Source organism: Bos indicus x Bos taurus, chromosome 28 (genome assembly GCF_003369695.1).
Source record: "Bos indicus x Bos taurus breed Angus x Brahman F1 hybrid chromosome 28, Bos_hybrid_MaternalHap_v2.0, whole genome shotgun sequence".
Taxonomy (NCBI): domain Eukaryota; kingdom Metazoa; phylum Chordata; class Mammalia; order Artiodactyla; family Bovidae; genus Bos; species Bos indicus x Bos taurus.
The window spans coordinates 8,018,585-8,040,625 of record NC_040103.1 but is presented as its reverse complement, the minus strand read 5'-3'; the positions used below and the strand labels follow the sequence as shown (position 1 = coordinate 8,040,625).

At 36.2% G+C, this 22,041-nt stretch overlaps 1 protein-coding gene across 7 annotated transcripts in view; it reads left to right on the top strand.

The window, feature by feature from the left end:
- Nucleotides 1-22,041, top strand: part of ARID4B (AT-rich interaction domain 4B) — a 138,574-nt gene that overhangs the window by 52,241 nt on the left and 64,292 nt on the right. For all 7 annotated transcript variants that reach the window (XM_027531030.1, XM_027531028.1, XM_027531032.1 and 4 more), the window contains exons 3-7: nt 2,823-2,933; nt 5,479-5,544; nt 11,836-11,926; nt 13,372-13,451; nt 18,627-18,718. In XM_027531030.1, the coding sequence (XP_027386831.1) occupies nt 2,823-2,933; nt 5,479-5,544; nt 11,836-11,926; nt 13,372-13,451; nt 18,627-18,718 (440 nt within the window). The remainder of the gene's footprint in view (nt 1-2,822; nt 2,934-5,478; nt 5,545-11,835; nt 11,927-13,371; nt 13,452-18,626; nt 18,719-22,041) is intronic.

Here is a 22,041-nt window from a genome sequence, read left to right as displayed (position 1 = left end):
ATTAATGTGTGTCAGTATCCCATTCTATCTGTGTAGCTCCAACCTGTGTTAAAATGCAGGCTTGTTAAACAAATGTATACAGAATTCAGATTATTCATCTGAATAATTAAGAGACAAAAAGTAACTTACCTATAATGATACCAAAAAAAAAAAAAGAGAGACAAATTAAAATCAGGGCATAGATCTTTGCTTTTCTTATGCTCTTTTGAGAAAATAACACTGTTCTAACAATGTATCTAGCAAGTTTTTTTAAACTTCGACTTTCCTTTGCAAGTATTTTTCTAATAGACATTTTCTTCATGTACTTTTCTAATTCCTTTTTTTGTGTTCTAGTGGAGAAGGCAATGGCACCCCACTCCAGTACTCTTGCCTGGAAAGTCCCATGGATGGAGGAGCCTGGTAGGCTGCAGTCCATGGGGTCGCTAAGAGTCAGACACGACTGAGCGACTTCACTTTCCCTTTTCACTTTCCTGCATTGGAGAAGGAAATGGCAACCCACTCCAGTGTTCTTGCCTAGAGAATCCCAGGGACAAGGGAGCCTGGTGGCCTGCCGTCTGTGGAGTCGCAGAGTCGGACACGACTGACGTGACTTAGCAGCAGCAGCAGTGTGACAGAAGGAAAATATTACTCCCTGAAAGTAATAATTTGCCCTCTTGAAATCTGAGTTAATTATTACTCTTTTCTATCTACATGGATTTCCATATGGGTTACAATGTGGGATGGGCTTTGATTTGGAGGAAAAATCACCTTTCTCAATTTCAAGTTGAATAAATCTACTCAGTAAGCATAGTTATTGTTTGCTAATGTTGGAATGTGACCAGTGTTTGATATGAATATTAGTGAAAAGAATACTTAAATGAGTTTATGTGTACTAGTAGTCTATATAATATTACTGTTCTATTCCCACCCCCCTGCCTTTTTGGTTTAGAATTCTCTATAATAAAAGTATCTAAAAAGCGTATCATTTCTTAAATATTTATTTGTTCCTGATTGGGCACGAACAAGTACTTTTAGATCACCTCTGATTCTTTTCTCTATTTCACGATTTCTGGTTCCTCATTAATTTTTATTTAACCAAACTATTTATCTATGAAAATAAAATTTTGCTGGCTAATGAGATAGGAAGTATTAATGGGAGAGGTTGTGAGTTGTGGAGGTTAATGGGCCTTATGGGCATGAAGCAGCCCCTTTATCTGGGCTTCTTTAGCAATAACACAAAATTTATCAATTGAATTGATGTCTTTTTGACAATTTCTGAGTGAAGTGCTGCAAATTCCTGTTCATATTCTTGCTAAAATAAAGCCATTAGCCTGTCTGGAATTAAATCAAAATTTTGACCAAGAAAAGTGATACTTTAAGAGGGCTCAGCCATAAGGTAGAAATGTATTTATTAAATTTAGGTGCAAAGACTAGTACAGAGTTATCAAATTGTAGTTCATGGTATCAGCATATTTTAAAAATAACAATGCAGAAATGATTATCTTGCTATGAGAGTACACTTCTGCTATAGCATAAATTGAAATATAAGCATTTTCTTAAGTAGATTTAAGAAATCATATACTTGATATGTTTTAAGTGTTTTTTAAAAAAATACGTGAGGCAAATGGCCATTAAGGAGGGTGACCTGATATGTTTAGTTGTAACCCCTTTTTTTGGTTTCTGATACCTCCCCATCTTTCAAAAAGTTATTAAAATTATTTGCTGTCTTTATGATAATTTTTGTTACACCATTAGAATATTTTTTTAGAGATAGATCTCGTCTATGTGTATTAGCCAGAACTATTAGAGGTAAATTTATTTTAAGATCCAAATGAAATTGATGTTCTCATTAGTTATTGCTATATATTAGTATTTTTCCACTTTGTATTCTGTGGAATTTCTGCAGGATGTTAATAGATGTTAATTTTAAAAAAGGATTCTTTGGACAAATAGACTGGAAAATGGTGAGACAGAATGGGAATTGATTCAATAAACTGATTTTCCCAGACTCCCAACTCTTTTTTTTTTTTTCTGGTGGTGCATCTTGGTATATTAGTTTTTCTTATAAAACATTTTGGGAGAAGTTACTTGTATAATCTTTCTTTGTCTGTGGAATTGATTAATGTAAGTAGAACCCCTTACAACTATAGCTCCTGAACAGAAAAAGAACCTGATTATAAAAAAACAGCTAGATTAGGACTATTAAAAATTAAATCACAGTGAAAAAGCTTAGAATATTTATTGTAGACGGGAAGTAAACAGTGAATTCATGTCAAAGCAGTTGAGACATTTTGGCTGATTTTTACTTGAGATTTTTCAAATTGGATTTCTTTGTACGGTTTTTAACAATAGTTTGAATCTATGTAGTTTTTCCCTACCCCCTTTGATACTGTTCTACCTTAGAGTCATCTTGATAGGGAGCTGTTCTGAATTTGGGTGGCTGCCAAGATAATAGCCTAAATATGAAAAGAAATTTTCTTTGAGCTTTAAGGATGTTCCTTTTCTTTCAGTGGTTATTTAGTAAAGAAAATTTGAATAAAAGAGTGGATAGAATGATACATACTTGTGATTGAGCTAATTTATATCATGGACCATGTGTGTTTTATGTAGAGGAAAAAAGATGCCTTTGTATCCTCTTTGACGTACATTTTGGTACATGTAAATAGACCTTATGTATTTTACTTATTTTTAAGTTAGAGTATTTTATAGATTGTTCTTGTTAACAATACATTCATGTATTATAACTTTTATAGCTGTAACAGGATTAGATCTGCCAATCTGAAGTCTGATTGGGGGAAAGAACTCAAAAGTTTAAATCTAATAATAAGTTTTTGCATTTTTAGGCGCTTGATGAACCTCCCTATTTGACAGTGGGCACTGATGTGAGTGCTAAATACAGAGGAGCCTTTTGTGAAGCCAAGATCAAGACAGCAAAAAGACTTGTCAAAGTCAAGGTACAGTATATATAGATTTTATAAATTATATATTTAGTATTTTATATCTGAACTTTTATTTGGTGAATGTATTAAGAATTTTTTCTTCTGCAAGTTGAGTGTAGTTTCTAAGAGTAAAGATTGTAAAAATAACTGAAAACAAAGCATTATTTGTGATTCTTAAGTGTTCTAATTGGAATGAAATTAGGTGATCATAATTGGTATTTTGAATGCCATTTCACTACAGACATGGTATTGTTTGTATTGTTAGCCTTTTAGAACTGGAAAGGACCTTAGAAGTCATGTAGTTTAATTTCTTAATTTTATCCTAAGGAAAATGAGGCTCAATAAAAGGGCCAGGGCCTTTTATTTCCAGGATGGTCCAGGGCCATCCTGGAAAATTAGTGACAGAATGGGAATTAGAATAGTACATCAATTTTAAGACCCTTCACCATTTTAACCATGAAATTGAGATGTGGTTTATAACTGATGATGGTGGATCTAGTTGTTGATTCCTTATCTTCTACTTTTCTTGAAAAAATGTTGCCAATTATTTATTGAGTACAAGCTGTGCAGGTGGGAAGGAGGATGGGGATATGAGAATAACCTTGTCTCTTTTCAAGAGATTTATAATCTAGGTTAGCAGATACCCCATAAAATACTGTTTTGAACATCACCAGTAAAACAGCCATAGAGGTGTTGTACTTGAGCTATCAGAACAGCCATAGAGGTGTTGTACTTGAGCTATCAGAGCTTCTTCCATGCTGGTATGCCTTGGTTCTTTCCTTATGCAGGGATATGTTGAAAAAAGCTTCGGGGCTATGCTAATTCACACTGCTGGTTAAGAACCTTTGTGACAGGGCCTTTAAACTAACTGTAAGCCTGTAGGATGCTGATCTGGTCTCCCTCCCTGCCTTCAGGTTTCACATGCTTGGTGTACCTAAGCTCCTGTAGTGCCTTTTCCTGTTCTGACTTCACACGCTGGTGTTCTCTGAGCACTCATTTTTGCCATTACTATCTTGTAGATGAAGAGAAAGTTTTTTGGTTTTTTTTTTATCAGTTTTTTCACTCTTTCAGACAGAGCTCCTGAGAGCACATGGTGTGAATTAGACAGAAATCTCTCCCTTTGGAGAGAGGTGGAACGTCTCCTCAGCAGAACTTGGCCTCCAGATAAGCACCTTCTAACCTGTGCTGGTTAGAAAAGGTGTTCCTTTGGGCAAGAGCCATGTGTTACTCCAGGAAGCATGCTTCACTGGAATTGAGCCGTGATTTGTATTCTCACCTGGGTGTCTCTGTGTAATGCATGATCCTGCAAAACGACACACAGCAGCTGTGCCATTGCTTGCTACCAGTGAAAGGGAGAAAGCAGTCTGTGTGACTTGTGCTGGTAGCACAGAGTGCCAGCCAGTGCCTCGTGTCTCATAAGTAGTGGCTGTCTAAAATTTGTTCTTAGTTCTTTAGACTGCTCTAAAAATCCGTTTATAATTCAAAGCTAATGATTTTCTCAACAGATATGGTAGTATATTTCTGTATCAGTTTGTTTATGATTCAGAGTTAATACATTTTCAACAATTTGTTGATACACTTCTTCCCTATCAGTTTTTATTTATTGAGCATTTATTACATGCTAAGCATTGTATCAGGTATTGAAACTCTAGTATTCTCAAGACCTTTCCTCAATTTTTAAGTGGTTTACTGTCTAAGTGAAGTAAACACATAATTTAAATCAAGTGTAGTAGTGCCATGTGTGAGAAATGTATGGGATGCTGTGAGTACAGGACAGCTCCTTTCGTAGCTGGTGTGTGAGCCTATTTCATAATTGATTACCACACACATCAGATAAGACCACGTTAATGGTTCAGTCCTTGGAAGCTCTTGTTTTATATAGGGGAAACCACCTTTTCTATACTGAGTATTGGAAGCTATTTTGTTTTTACCAACTAATTGAATATTTAAACTTGATCCTTTTATTTTAACATCTAGTGTCCCATTCTCTGATGTCTATACTGACAGTACAGTAAAGTTCTGGATCCGGATGGCCTGAGTTTGAATCTCAGCTCTACCATGTACTAGTTCTGTGATCTTGGACCAGTTGCTTACACTTTGTGTTCCTCTGTTTTCTTAGCAACAAAATGGGAATAACCACCCTACCTAATAAAGTTTTTGTGAAGATGATAGGTTCAATGCTTGAGCTTGATGCTGGACACTCAGCAAATGTGTGTTGCTACTGCTTATTATTAACCGAAGGCTTCACAAAATGGTAGAATACATAATAAACTAAGATCACCACCTCCTTTTTCCTCATTTTTTAGGAAAACAAATTATATGATTAAACTCATAATTAATAGTACTGAATAAACTATAATAAGTGAATCATCAAGTAAATTAGTCTGGGTGTTGTCTATTAAATAGTACGTTTTTCAGTTTCTGCTTAGGGATTGAGATTTTGTACAAACTAGACAGCCATTTGTTTAGATTACTTATTAAAAAAAAAGAATTCATGCATTAATGAGCTTGTGCTGCTTTTTTTTCTTTTTTGGTGGCTAATTAAATTTATAATCTCTAGGTAACATTTAGACATGATTCTTCAACAGTGGAAGTTCAAGATGACCATATAAAGGGCCCACTAAAGGTAATTCATTTATTTATTCATAATAACTGTTTCCCACTGAAGCACTAGAAGTAATAATCTTGATCTTTTAAAAAATTCATTGGTTACTTTGCATTTCAGTTGATAAATATGTTCAGTTCAGTTCAGTTGCTCAGTTGTGTCCGACTTTTTGTGACCCCATGAATCGCAGCACGCCAGGCCTCCCTGTCTATCACCAGCTCCCGGAGTTCACTCAAACTCGTGTCCATCGAGTTGGTGATACCATCCAGCCATCTCATCCTCTGTCGTCCCCTTCTCCTCCTGCCCCCAATCCCTCCCAACATCAGAGTCTTTTCCAGTGAGTCAACTCTTCTCATGAGGTGGCCAAAGTATTGGAGTTTCAGCTTCAGCATCAGTCCTTCCAATGAACACCCAGGTCTGATCTCCTTTAGGATGGACTGGTTGGATCTCCTTGCAGTCCAAGAACTCTCAAGAGTCTTCTCCAACACCACAGTTCAAAAGCATCAATTCTTCAGTGCTCAGCTTTCTTCACAGTCCAACTCTCACATCCATACATGACCACTGGAAAAACCATAGCCTTGACTAGATGGACCTTTGTTGGCAAAGTAATATCTCTGCTTATCAATATGCTATCTAGATTGGTCCTAACTTTCCTTCCAAGGAGTAAGCGTCTTTTAATTTGATGGCTGCAATCACCATCTGCAGTAATTTTGGAGCCCCCAAAAATAAAGTCTGACACTGTTTCCCCATCTGTTTCCCATGAAGTGATGGGACCAGATACCATAATCTTCGTTTTCTGAATGTTGAGCTTTAAGCCAACTTTTTCACTCTCCTCTTTCACTTTCATCAAGAGGCTTTTTAGTTCCTCTTCTAGTTCCTCCTCTTTTAGTTCTGCCATAACGGTGGTGTCATCTGCATATCTGAGATTATTGATATTTCTCCCGGCAATCTTGATTCCAGCTTGTGCTTCTTCCAGCCCAGCGTTTCTCATGATGTACTCTGCATATAAGTTAAATAAGCAGGGTGACAATATACAGCCTTGACAAACTCCTTTTCCTACTTGGAACCAGTCTGTTGTTTCACGTCCAGTTCTAACTGTTGCTTCCTGACCTGCATACAAATTTCTCAAGAGGCAGATCAGGTGGTCTGGTATTCCCATCTCTTTCAGAATTGTCCACAGTTTATTGTGATCCACACAGTCAAAGGCTTTGGCATAGTCAATAAAGCAGAAATAGATATTTTTCTGGAACTCTCTTGCTTTGTCCATGATCCAGCAAATGTTGGCAATTTGACCTCTGGTTCCTCTGCCTTTTCTAAAACCGGCTTGAACATCTGGAAGTTCACGATTCACGTACTGCTGAAGCCTGGCTTGGAGAATTTTGAGCATTACTTTACTAGCGTGTGAGATGAGTGCAATTGTGTGGTAGTTTGAGCATTCTTTGGCATTGCCTTTCTTTGGGATTGGAATGAAAACTGACCTTTTCCAGTCCTGTGGCCACTGCTGAGTTTTCCAAATGTGCTGGCATATTGAGTGCAGCACTTTCACAGCATCATCTTTTAGGATTTGAAATAAAAACTGGAATTCCATCACCTCCACTAGCTTTGTTCATAGTGATACTTTCTAAATGTGTAATTCTCTCTAAATAGGAAAAAAATAGAATTAATGTGCCATAAAACCTATATGACAGTAAAACTTGTGTTCACAAGTGAAATGAACATCAAGGAAAGATTGATTGCTTTTTATTCACTCATCTGTTTTAGTCTCACCATGTTTCACTTACTAAAAGGGTGGAATTTCCAGAAATATTAAGTGGTAAACTAGGGATCGAGTGATACGAGTTCCATGATGATGTGAAAAGTGAGAAAACAAAACATAATAAATCTTCAGAGCTTTTAATTCTTTGAAGCAACTGCTGGCCTATGAAATTTTTTAAGGGTCATTAGGCAGTTATACGGAGAAGGCAATGGCACCCCACTCCAGTACTCTTGCCTGGAAAATCCCATGGATGGAGGAGCCTGGTGGGCTGCAGTCCATGGGGTCGAGAAGAGTCGGACACGACTGAGTGACTTCACTTTCACTTTTCACTTTCATGCACTGCAGAAGGAAATGGCAACCCACTCCAGTGTTTTTGCCTGGAGAATCCCAGGGACGGGGGAGCCTGGTGGGCTGCCGTCTATGGGGTCGCACAGAGTCGGACACAACTGAAGCGACTTAGCAGCAGCAGCAGCAGCAGCAGCAGCAGCAGGCGGTTAAAAGTGATAAACTGTTCATGCATACACATAGAGAGTTTAATTTCTTTGCATTATTTTTTCTTCATTGGCCAGTTATGAATTAAGTGCTACTTTACTTTGCACTAGTGAGCAGGCTTAAAGGAAATATGTGGGTAGCCACTATGTCCTGTTCGGCCCTTGTGAATGTCTGAAACGGACATTGGCCTAGCTGGGCAGATTTTAAGAAACACTAACATAATTGAAGAAACATTTTTAGATGCAAGAAAATTCCTTTCCTAATCAAACAGTACTTTTCAGAGAACTTGATAGATGTCTCTATCTGCCAATTTTTGTTGGTGGTTGTTTTGAAAACTTTTAATTGAATCCCCAGGGCATTAGTACCTTGCATATATAGTAGGCACTGTGGAAGACTAATAGCACTAGTGGTAAAGAATCCGCCTGCCAATGCAAGAGATGTGGGTTTGATCCATACGTTGGGAAGATAGATCCCCTGGAGTAGGGATGGCAACCCACTCCAGTATTCTTGCCTGGAAAATTCCATGGACAGAGGAGCCTGGTGAATTGCAGTCCATGGGGTCACAAAGTCAGACATGACTGAGCACATCTGCACATGGAAGAGTAAAACTTGTAAGTTTTTAATATTGCCTTGTGAAAATCATTTTCCACTTTTTCGTTTTTATAGGTGTCCTCTTTAATGTTATATGCACATGTGTATCACTTGTAGGGATAAAAGACAGAAACATGCACATGTATAATTTGATGTTGGGCTTCCCTGGTGGCTTAGATGGTAAAGAATCTCTATGCAGTCCGAAGACTCAGTTTGATCCCTGGGTTAGCAACATCCCCTGCAGAAGGAAATTGCAACCCACGCCAGTATTCTTGACTGGAGAATTCCATGGACAGAGGAGCCTGGTGGGGTGTAGTCCGTCGGGTCACAAAGATTCAGACATAACTGAGTGACTAACACACACACACGCAATTTGATGTTAACTGCCATTTATTTAGCATTTAGTATGTGTTAGTACTGTGCTAATTCCTCTGCACGTATTATTTTATATAATCCTCATAACAACTCTTTAGAGATGAGGAAGTTGGAGGGAGATGGGAGGTAAAGTAATCTGGCCCAAGGTCTTGTAGCCAGTAATGAGATGGCAAAAATAAAAATTCTCATGGACTCATAGCCTGTAGTTTTGAAGCATTGTGCCCCCTGGATGATCAGAACACACCCATCTCTATGCCTTATTTGTGTGTTTGCCTTATGAGCACACCATCTAGCTCTTCACTACCTGACTACCTTATTTACCTGGCACATGCTAGCTGGTACCAGTTACAAAAAATGCTCAGCGTTGCAGGGATTGGAAAGACAATTTGAATCCTCAAGACATCTCTGTTTTTGGTTAAGCCTGTTTGATTATGGCATAGTTGGTTTATTTTGCTTGTTTGTTTTGTCTTACTAAAATTTTCTTTGTTTTTGATTAGGCTTGGGATCATTTTGATTTTGACATAGACAAGTGTATTAAATTACAGTCTCAAAATTGTTGAAATATTTCTCTTGCTTATGGATTTTTTTGTATGTAGATTTTCAGTTGTTTCCTAATATACTTTGTAGCTTTCTATCAGCTGATAGAGTACTAGTATTTGGATAAATGTTTGTCCTAGAGAAAATAAACTTCCTATTTATTTGTGGTTATTTGATTTCAGTATATTTTCAGTGAATTGACATGAAAATAATACTGGAACATTTGAGGATTATATTTTAAAAAATGCACCATGTATTTATTGACAGTAGTCTCTGGTGGTCCAGTGGTTGGGACTGTGCACTTGTATTGCACGAGCCTGTGGTTCATCTCTGGTTTGGGAACTAGAAGAGAGAGAGAAGAGTTTCCTTCCCTTTTTTGGGCATCGTGTGGGGCTGACACTCTCTTCTCTAAACAAGTTTAGTTTTGTTATCACTGTAAAGATCATATACATTTTCTTTTAACTGAGATGAAACTAATATTATTACTAGTTTCAGTATACAGCATAATGGTTCAATATTTGTGGATCGCTGTGTTAACATTTGTCACCATAGGTGGTTGTAAAGGGGCTTCCCAGGTGGTGCTAGTGGTAAAGAATCCATCTGCCAGTGCAGGAGACATAAGAGTCTCGGGTTTGATCCCTGGGTGGAGAAGATCCCCTGGAGGAGGGCATAGCGACCCACTCCAGTATTCTTGCCTGGAGGATTCCATAGACGGAGGAGCCTGGAGGGCTACAGTCCATAGGTTCACAAAGAGTTGGATGGTACTGTATGAAGCAACTTAGCACACACGGTTGTAAAAAAATTTTTTTCTTGGTGTGAGGACTTTTAAGACTTAGCCTCTATTTTCGATCTTATTTTCTTTATCTTATAAAGTTGGCTTTTTGTTTGTTTTGTTTTTTAGACTTCATGTATAAGTGATATCATATGGTAATTGTCTTTTTCTATATGACTAATTTCACGTGGCATAATGCCCTCAATGTCTGCCCATGTTGTTGCAGATGACAAGATTTCATTCTTTTTAATGGCTGATTTATGTGAGCATGTGTGTGTGCACACACATATCTTTATCATCCATTGATGGATACTTAGCTTCTTTTCATATCTTTGCTATTGTAAATAATGCTTCAGTGAACTTGGGGGGTGCGTATATCCTTTCAAATTAGTGTTTTCATTTCCTTCAGATAAATATCCACAAGTGAAATTACTGGATCATGTGACAGTTGTCTGTGTAATTTTTTTGAAGACTCTTTCTTCTGCTTTCCATAGTGCTGCACCAGTACGTTCCTGCCAGTAGTGCACAAAGGTTTCCTTCTCCACATCCTGGGCAGCACTTTGGGTTCTTGTCTTTTGATGATAAGCCATTCTCAGTAGGTGTCAGGAGATACCTAATTGTGGGTTTAATTTTCATTTCTCTGTTGATTAGTGATACTGAGCATATTTCCATGTACCTGTTTGCTGTCTGTATGTCGTCTTTGGAAAAGTGTCTATTCAGGCCTTCTCATTTTTTAAATGGAGCTTTTTGCTTTTCTGGATATTAATTTTGTGAGCTGTTGATGTATTCTAGATTTTAGCTCCTTGTCATTTGCATCATTTGCAAATATTTTCTCCCATTCAGTAGATTCTATTTTTGTTTAGTCAATGATTTCCTTTACTGTGCAAAAGCTTTTAAGTTTAATTAGGTCCCATTTATTAATGTTTGCTTTTGCTTCCTTTGCCTTAGAAGATAGATCCAAAAAAACATACTGCTACGATTTATGTCCAAGAGTGCTCTGCTTATGTTTTCTTCTAGCAGTTTTATGGTTTCCAGTTTTACATGCAAGTCTTTAATCCATTTTGAGTTTATTTTTGTGTATGGAATGAGAACCTTTGCCGATTTTTCAGTTGGATTGTTTGTTTCTTCTTCTCTTTTTCTGTTGCATTGTATGAATTCTTTATATATTTTGGTTTTTAACCCTTTATCAGATATGTGATTTGCAAATGTATTTTCTCCCTTTTTGTAGGTTGCCTTTTCAAATTGTTGACAATTTCTTTTGCTGTGTAGAAGTTTTTGGTATGATGTGTGTACACACACACACACATATACTTATAAAGACCCATATACATTTATAAACCATATAAATTATCAGCATTTTCTTGATCAGGTGAAAATATTTCGAATGATTTTCATTATTGGTACACTGTAACTTAAGGAGAACCTCAGAATTATTTGTTAATTTCTCCCCAGCATCCTTTAAAGAAGAGTTGTAATATGAGGTGAAGATACGCAGTTTCACAGATAGGGATCCCCAGACCCATGAGAGTTCCCTCAGAGAGGTTGTAAGGACAAAACTATATATTTTCATAATAATACTTAGATATTACTTGCTTTTTTCATTATGTTGATATTTTCACTGATGATACAGAAACAATCGTGAGTAAAATTGCTGGCACTTTAAGACAAATCAGTAGTTACTTTATTCTTCACCATCACAAAATCAATTTGTCAAAAAAAAGCCAGTTTTTAGTTTATTCATTTCTCTTAAGTTTTTCTAACTTTTTTTTTTTTTTTTTTAATACTTTAGGTTGGGGCTATTGTGGAAGTGAAGAATCTTGATGGTGCATATCAGGAAGCTGTAATCAATAAGTTAACAGATGCTAGTTGGTACACTGTAGGTAAGGGAATACATATTCTTCTTAAAACGTATTTTCAATGATAATACAAATAAGGCAGAGCTTTTTCTTGATTTACTTCCTCTCTTAGTTGCCATAGTTATTACTATTATTAATAGTTTTTATCTTTCCAGATCTTTAAAAACTTTATTTCATCAATATGTACATAATGTATAATTTGAACTTAGTGTATATATTATACAGTGGATTTCTAGCTTTTCACTTCAAAGTGTATTTTAGAGTATTTTTTTTTCATCTTAACCATTTTTGAGTGTGCATTTCAGTAGCATTCAGTAAATTCATGTTGTCATGAAACAGATAAATTTTTTAAACTAATATTCATGCTGATGATGTTGCCAGTTTTCTTGGTGTTATATAGTAAATTACTGTATTATGGATTGAATGTCTTTTGTACATGGACATTATTGTAGTATTTCCCTAGTGTGTGCATTGAGAACTAGGCATAGATTGAAGGGAAATGTCCTTTTAAAACTTTAGTAGTTTATGAAAACCACTTTCCTAAAAGACTATTAATTTACACTCCCATAAACAGTAGTGTATGAATGTACTTGTTTTCGCAACCCTTGTCAAATTTGACGTTACTAGTATTTTTAAGTTTGTGCCCATCTGGACGCACAATAGTATCTCAATTTTGTTTTAATTTGCTTCTCCCATGATTAGTAGTGAGATTGGACATATTTTCATGTATTTATTGAAAGGAACATTATTTCTGTTGTATTTTCTCTCTTTTGAATTGCCAATGTATAGTGTCTTCCCAGTCCCATCTTTTCCTCTTGGAAAGGTTATCATCTTATTTTTAGGAAATGAGTTTATATATTTAAATATACAAAGGGATTGTTAAACCTTTTCCTCTTCAGTTGCAAGTATTCTTCTATTGCTTTACTCTTATCTCTGCTGTCAGTTTACATATGATAGTCAGTTTTCCTGTGGTTGCCTTTTCCTTTGTAATTTTAGTTTGAATCTTGTTTAAGAAGGCTTTCCTGCTTCATCTGGCCCAAAATGTTAGTAGTGCTGAGATTGAAATTAGAGTAATTTATAGGGGCGGTCTGAATATATAAATTTATACTCTTGTTTTTTGTTTCTTAAATTTGTTAGCATTTACCAGTAGAAAAGCTTGCTTTTTCTCTACACTGTTGAGAAGGGTTAATCAGCATTTAACAGTTTTCTTTCTGAAATGCTAACTTTTCATTTGGTGTTTTCTGTACCAGGGAAGATGTTTTCATTATATTATTTTTTTCCCTAGAAATTGGATAAGATACTCTGCATTTGAAGTTGTTTGTTAGAAAACTTAAAATGGATACTTAATGTCACATCTAATCTTTTAAAGCAGTAGCTCTCTTTACACTGATAAAATTAAATATAACTTACGTCATTTTGTTAATCTTTGAACATCCCTTCAGTAGTTTCCTTTTCTACCTCTCTCGCAGTTTTTGATGATGGTGATGAGAAAACGTTGAGACGGTCCTCACTGTGCCTGAAAGGAGAGAGGCATTTTGCTGAGAGTGAAGTAAGTAATCACTTAATCAACAAACATGTCATATTTTGTATTGGGGGTGGCAAAATTTTGCTTTCTTACTCAAGCAACTTACTTGTTATTCAGGAAAATTCATTAATATATAAAAGTATTAGCATGTAGTCTGAGAAAACTTTAAGGCCTTGTGTTTGAGTTATCAGGTTCTATATGCTCTTTTTTTTTTTAATGTATTTTAGCAATTAGCATTTGTCCATGAAGAAAATACAGTGAAATTGTTCATTATCTTTAGGCAACTTTCATATAGAGTCCTTTAATTTATAAATAATTATAGAATAGAGACTCCTCGTTTGTAACCTACTTGAACCCCATCATCACTATTAAAGGGACCTCCTAACTACTCTAAGTGCTGCAAACACCTCCTAACTACTGCTGCTGCCAGCAGCTGCATTTATTACAGCCTCTCTTTGGAGAAGGCTTGCCTGCCTGCCTTTCTAAAGTGGACGCCTCCATTCCTCATAAGCTTTCTGGGTTACTTTACTTTCTTTATAGCACAGTCTTTCTCAGCACTGTGTTTACGCGCTTCTGTATTGTCTGCCTTCCTCACCGCCGTGTGTCTCAGTGGCAGGGATTTCGTGTGTCTTCTTCACCACTGTGTTCCCAGTTCCTGCAACAGTGCCTGGCACAGAGCAGAAGCTGAATAAACATTAGTTGGATGAATAACTGAAGTGCTCATATCTGCCAGGGACTTTGCTTAGTGCTTTACATACGTCCTCACATTTACAGCATTATGAGAGAGATGCAGTTCTTATTTTTAGCTTATAGTTGATAAAATTGATGGTCAGAACCATTTCTCACACCAGCACTTCCTAGTACCAAAATCATGCTCTAAAATCGAAATATGTTTTAATAAGTGTGCAGGCTTCACACACACAGTTTTGAAAATCAATAACTTGCAATTCAAAAATTTTTTAATGGGCACATTGTTACAAATAGTGTTATATTCTATAACACTATAAATATTAGTTAATATACAGTGTGACCAAACCAAGATTTCTGTTTTCTAATAACTATTTAGAATGATGTTATTGTGGGGAATTTTAATATTTCTGTTAAATTATTAGACTTTATTTTTTGTTGTTGTTATTTTTCCTTTCCCTTAAATGATTGACTTCCCATTTCAATTCCAAATTTGGGACAGATTCTCTGTAATAATTCTGGCCTATCTTTTCAGTCTCATGCTTTATTATTTCCCTGTACTTCTCATTTGTAAGACTTTCAGATTATGGTTCATACTTCCTTTTCTTTGTTTCTTCTGAGCCCCATTCCTCTCAAGACCATGAGAAATGCTTCCTCCTTCATGATGTCTTTCATGAGCTCTCTAACCAAATTTGATCTCAGTATCCTTTGATCCTTTTCCACTTCTCTTATTTTTTTTTATGGTCTTTCTTTGTTACTTTTATCATTTTCTCTTTAAAATTGTAAGCTGTTTTGGTGGAATAGCCAAATTTTTGTCATCTTGATGAACTCTCCTTTTCCTAGTAGTGTTTTCTACACAAAAGCCTTCAGTAACCATTTGGTGAATTAATTGTTAAGGTTTAAAGATAGCAAATACATATAACTTTGGGACAAGTACAGTAAATTTGGCTTCTTTCACTGATGACATTAACAGAATTCTGAGTTTATGGAGTTCTTAGAAATAATTTCATTTTCCTTAGAATATGTGATAATTATGGTGGGTTAATGAGTGTGAGAACTTCAAAACTTGATTTTTCATCTAAGTGAAGATATGTATATGTCTTATTTACTTATTCCAGTGAAGTATCTTAAGGAACTAATTTTGTCTTTGCCAGGAGAATTTTAAATTGGGATAGTTTATAAGACAGTTGTGGTATGAAGGCCAAAGCAGTGATATCTAGTAGCTCAGTGTATCCACCTTAATTTCAGGAGAGATCAATTTTACTCTGTGTATCTCTACGTGTTAAATTTGATGTTTTGCTAGAGGATATTAGAATATTGGTGTATTATTCCTTACCCATTGCCATATGCAGGTGCTATGCTAGGTACATGGATAAGCTAGATAGACATGGAATTTATCCTTGGCATCTGTTAGAGTGGTAATTTGAATAATATTCCAAAGTAGTTTTATCAGCTGGCATTCTCTTTGTGCAGTTACTACATGCAATTGAAAATGCACATGTATACCTGTGGCGGATTCATTTTGATATTTGGCAAAACTAATACAATTATGTAAAGTTTAAAAATAAAATAAAATTAAAAAAAAAAAAAGAAAATGCTGAAGAAAGTTTAGATGAAATCCTAGCTCCGCATTTCTTGCAGCCCATTTTAGATAACAGGGCTATCAGCATGTTTCCCCTAGGCCTGTGGAATTTTCTTCAGCCTTTAATATAGCCAGGAGTCTCTGGTTGTGCTCTACAAGTATTTGTTGTAGTTGTTGAGTTGCTAAGACATGTCTGAAGGCAGGAGAAGAAGGGGACTACAGAGGATGAGATGGTTGGATGGCATCACCAACTCAATGGACATGAGCTTGGGCAAGCTCGGGGAGTTGGTGATGAACAGGGAAGCCTGGTGTGCTGAAGTCCATGGGGTTGCAAAGAGTCAGACACGACTGAATGTCTGAACTGAAGTCATGTCTGACTCTTTTGCTACCCCATGGACTGTAGCCTGCCAGGCTCCTCTGTCTATGGAATTTTCTAGGCAAGAATACTGGAGTGGGTAGCCATTTCCTTCTCCCCAGTTCCTACACAGTTCTACGGAATCGAACCCACGTCTCCTACACAGGCAGGCAGATTCTTTACTACTGAGCTACCAGGCAAGCCCTCTTAATTCTGACCATCCTTCACTCTTTTCTGTGAAGTGAAATAAAAGTGCTTCTGCTTTCCAGGATTGAGGCCAGGGACACAGGGCTGCTTTTAGCAATAAGACAATTGCTTCTTATTGTTCTAATTCTTTTTTAAATACTAGGGAGAGATTGTGGTTTATTTGGGAATTCCTGTATGTGATTCCTAGATAACTTTTCTGAAATTCTGGATATTTTCTTTCTTAAACCAAGTGAAATAACTAGCCGATACTGATAATAGAAATAAAATAGAAAGCTGATAGTTAAAGTTGCTCAGTGGTTTCCAACTCTTTGCAACCCCATGGACTATACAGTTTGTAAAATTCTTCGGGCCAGAAGACTGGAGTAGGTAGTCTTTCCCTGCTCCAGGGGATCTTTCTCTACTTTTAAGAGAGTGGCCTTAATCTTAGGGGAGGGGCATTTAATTTTTTTGTTAGCTTAGGAGAAATTGAGCCAAAATAATTTATTTTTTCTATTTACCAAATAGAGTGCTTTGAAATTTTCACACTTGGGAAGCATAATTAGGAGTTAATGACAGGTTACTTCTGAAAAGATTTTGTCTGGCATATTATTGTATTTGGGCAAGCTTTTGCCTTCAGATATTTTTTTAAATGCCTGAATTCCAAGCTACATTTGAAAGATTTATATTTTTAGCCATATAAAAGTTATGATTTTTGTCTATCATTTCAAGGAATCAGTTTTTATTTAATGCTTTGTGGCTAGTGCCTTTTTTCTATACTGGATTCTTCATTGTTGGACATGTGTGTGTGTGTGTGTGTGTGTCCCTGGAGAAGGACATGGCAACCCACTCCAGTATTATTGCTTGGAGAATTCCATGGACAGAGGAGCCTGGCGGGCTATAGTCCACAGGGTCACAAAGAGTCGGATACAACAGAGCAACTATCACATGTGTTTGTGTGTGTGTGTGTGTACCTTAAACATATTTACATATTCTAATAAATTATGTAAAATAAATTAATATGCCTCCTCCTTTCATGTTTTAGTTCACTGTTTCAACAAAATTATCTCAGTTTTAAGAATAAAAGTTAAAATTTTTCTTATAAATATTGGCATTAGTTTAAATATCTGATCTTTAAGATAATGGACACCCTTTCATATAACATTCTTGTTTGTAACTTTGAGACGTTTTTATCATAACTAGTTCCTTGCCCTCATTTCCACTGTGACAGTTTTCCTGGGATTTTTTGTTCCCCTTGTGTTCATAAAAGTATCTGAAATAGCAAAGATTCTATTGGAGGTATAAAAGGAACAGTAAGTGGAAAATCTTTAAAATGCTGAAAAAGTTTGATTATTATCAAAATGATATTCAGAGAATTAAGTCAGTTGGGATAGCACCTTCAGATTGATACTTTAACTTTTTAGATATATAAACCTTTTAAGGAATTAATGCCACAAAACAATCCAAGAAGTCTCTGATACGGGGAAACGAAGGAATTTCAAAATCCCCTTTTTTCACTATGCTTTTAACCAACAACCAGTTCCTTCCCTGGAAATCAGTTTTGTTTTTTTTTTTTGAGCAGGGTAAGAGACATGAATTGCCAGTTGATAACAAGAAGGAAGCGTTCACTTACTGATTATTGTCTTCATAGCATGTATTGGATGTTGCGAAAATAAAAGTACTAACTTTAGGAAAACTAATTTTTACATATTCCTTAAAAGTAGGATTTATTGCAAGGAATTCCCTGGCGGGCCAGTGATTAGGACTTGGTGCTTTCACTGCCAGGGCCTGGGTTTGATCCCTGATTGGGGAAATAGGATCTTGCTAAGTGCAGGGGGATTGGGGTGTAGGTTGGGGGGGTTATTACAGAAAATGTTTGCAGAGTCATAATGTCGCCTATCTGAAGCCCCCTTTTCAGGCAGTTGATGGTTATCCTGATAATTTAGTTTCCATTACTTACTAAGAATTCTGTTTTTTAGATTATGATTCCCTATATGCAAAGAAAATTTTGAGATACAGTTGGCCTCAATCTAGGGATTAGGTACTTACACATAGATTTCTCATCTCTCAAATCTGTGTTTCCACTGAGCTGTATTTGTTTTGTTTTATATTTTAATCACTCTTAGAAGTCTGTCAACCCTCAAGTAGATAATGAAATTATCTAGAAAGAACACTAAGTTTCTTTTCACTTTTTTCCAGTTATGAGCTCATTCATCTTCTAATAATTCTTTGAAGTGAAAGTTTTTAATCTTGAGGAAAGTTGTATTTTTGTCTCCCTTGGGAAGTTTTAAATCTAAAAATCTAAGAATATTCTTAAATTGATTTGATTTAAACAGGAAAAAGAGAACTTGCAACTTAATAACTTTTGATGGGTTTATGTTCCTACCCACAGACATTAGACCAGCTCCCACTCACCAACCCTGAACATTTTGGCACTCCCGTCATAGGAAAGAAAACAAATAGAGGAAGAAGATCTAATCATATGTAAGTCCATTTTCATAACTGTTAGTTGAACCTGAATTCATTTCTCCTTCTAGTGTTGTTTTATAGTTGTTAATTTGAAATTGTAAATTTAAGTGCTAACTGAATCTACAAGTAACTTCAGACTCTCCTTGGCATGGGTGCTTGAGGATCTCCATGCTCAGCCAGCCTTAACAGCTATATTCTTTATCTGCCTCCCAGTTCTCCTTACATGTATCTTATGCCAGTGTCAAAATGGATTTAGTCAATATTTCCTGAGTAATACACCCTCTGTTTTCCTGGTACTGTGTTTTTTATTCATGCTGTTTTTTCCTGTCTTAAATCCCACCCTTCCATGCCACTGGCTTACTCATTCTTCATTTCTCAGCCATAAATGCCCAACCTTTCTGTGAACCATTTTGTGCCTCCCCTCTCTTTCCTTGGGCTTCGCTGGTGGCTCAGCTGGTAAGAATCGGCCTACAATGCGGGAGGCCTGGGTTCGATCCGTGGGTTGACAGACATGTTTTCTTCTCCACTGAATCCTCTAAATTCTTTGCATTTATTTAATGTCATAGACAATATTTCACCTGTTATTATCATTGTCATGTTTGCTTTTGCTTCCTAATAATTTAAATCCTCCTGACAACCGAACTATCTTACTTGTTTTTATGTCTTCTTACTGTTGTGACACATACTATACATATTTAACAAATTACTTTCGATGAAATATGCTTAGGCTCTTAAAGGCTTTAAATTAAAAGGGATCACAGGATCAAGGAGTCATGAAACTTCAGGTCATCAGAGATAAACAATCTTCTAACAGTTCTAGAAAGAAAAAATAGTTTATTGCTAAGGACTGAGAAGCAGAATGGCAGGCATCAGACTTCTCAGTAATAACACTAGGTGCTAGTGGTCAGTAGACTGGAGAGTGGAGAAAGGAAAATTGCTATTAAAGGGAGGACTTGTTATCACGTATGATGGAACATTAGGGGGAAATTAAAGATAACAATGGTAACAGATGGGAAAAAATAGCAAAGGCATTTAGTTACTCCTCTCAAAAATTATATTAGAAAGAAACACTGCATTAGTAGGATGGAGGGTAGAGAAGTTACTTAAATATAAAAGTCAAGTCCTTATAACAATGGAAAATTGATAGAATAGCATCTTAAATATATAAATATAGTGGTATAAGAATATTACTTAGCGATGAGGTTTTAACTGTCAGAGCTGAAAGAGTTAAAATTAAAAGCAGTTGTCTCTGCAGAAGAAAATGGGAAAGGATGCGGCAGGAAAAAGTAGTTTTTAATTTATTCTATTGGAGGTTAAATTGTTTAAAAAGTTTTGAATATTTTACTTGGATAAAATTTTTAAAATATTAATGTGCCTGAGCTAAGTATTACCAGAGTAGGTATGAAAAATATTGAGTTGAATTATTGAAACTTTTAAATGGAAGTGAATGCTTTCATTCAAAATATAGAGTCAGGTATTAAATCTAATAGTGGCTAAGCTTTGGCAATAAAAATTAGGTAAACATGCTCTCTCATATAGCTTAGTTTCAGCCTGACAGCAAACTCATAAAGGTAGGTATTATGTTTATCCCTATTAAAAATTGGGGAAATTGGCCTCCAAGACAGTAACTAATCCAAGAAACATAGGAAGGAAAGGACCAGGACTTGAACTCTCCCATGTGGCATAGTCCTTTTCCTATTCAGACTCTTTCTTGTTTAGAGTATCACAGTTAATTTTCCAGATAAATTTTAACAGGAAATGAATAAGGACTCATTTGAAGGGGGAAATGAAAAGACAAATCCTTGCATTGAAAAAATATTTAATATTGATTATTTTGCTGCTAATGATTTGGACCATGCGTTTCTTTTTCTTCCTTAATTCTTTGAATCTTTTAGAAAATGTTTTCTCAATTAATAGGTGACAATTTCTCTCACTTGTGATGTAGCTTGCTGGTGACTTGATTATTTTTAGGATCCCGAGGTTGTGATTATTATTTACTCTTCTTTGTGTAACATTTAAAATTTGAGTATTCTAGCCAGAAAGAAAAATAAGTAAAAAATGTACAATGACATTATCAGTTTAGAAGAGTCCTGTTGTGATTAATAAATGTTATTGTGATCTGATACTGTTTTCAGGTTTTCAGAGGGCTATTATTTGCCATAACATATTCACTGAAGCACTTACAAGTTAAATATTTTGATATCCATTTGAAAATTAATAATTTCAATTGTGAATTAAAATTTTACCTATCATTGATCATTATAGTCTTCCCATAACTTTATAGTCAACTCTTCATTAACTGTGGTTGATGATGTTGAAATAGTGAGGTGTGGGTGTATTTAATGTAAGATTACTTTATTAGCAAATATTTTCCACTTTTCTAGCTCTTAAGAGTAGAGGTGTGGCTGAGTTGAGAGTGTGAACAGTGGAAACTTTCCTGGTGGTCCAGTGGTTAGGACTCTGTACTTCCACTGAAGGGGGCAAGGGTTCAATGCCTGGTCAGGGAACTGAGATCCAGCATGTCTTGAGATGTGGCCAAAAAAAAACAGAGATCTTAAGTGTGAACGGTGAAGCACAATAGCACGGGTTTGAATCCTGCTTTTGCCACTTCCTTGCTGTGTGACTTTGGGCAGCATGCTCAGTCTTTTCATACCTTAATTTTCTCATCTGTAAAATTGAGGTAATAGTATTCCCTGACTCTTAAGAGTTTAGTTTGAAAGAAAGAAAGTGAAGTCACTCAGTCATGTCCGATTCTTTTCGACTCCATGTACTGTAGCCTGCCAGGCTCCTCCATCCATGGGATTTTCCAGGCAAGAGTACTGGAGTGGGTTGCCATTTCCTTTCCCAGGGGATCTTCCCAACCCAGGGATCTAACCCAGGTCTTCTGCACTGCAGGTAGACTCTTTACTGTCTGAGCCACCAGGGAAGCCTGCAGAGTTGTTTCAAAGGTGAAATGAATTCATATCCTTAAAACGTTTATATAGTAATTACTATTACTAATAATAATCACTTAGTAATCACTAAGACTTCCCTGTAGCTCAGATGGTAAAGAATCTGCCTGCAACACAGGAGACCCAGCTTTGATCCCTGGGTCGGGAAGATCCCCTGGAGAAGGAAATGACAACCCACTCCACTATTCTTGCCTGGAGAAGCCCATGAGAGGAGCCTGGCCAGCTACAGTCCATGGAGTGGTAAAGAGTCGGACACGACTAAGTGACTAACACACACACACATATATATACTAGATATCATCATCATGTATTGAATGAAAAAACTTTAATGAAATATCAGTATGTAACACGGTTTCATTTACATATAAAAATTCTGCTTACTAGTGT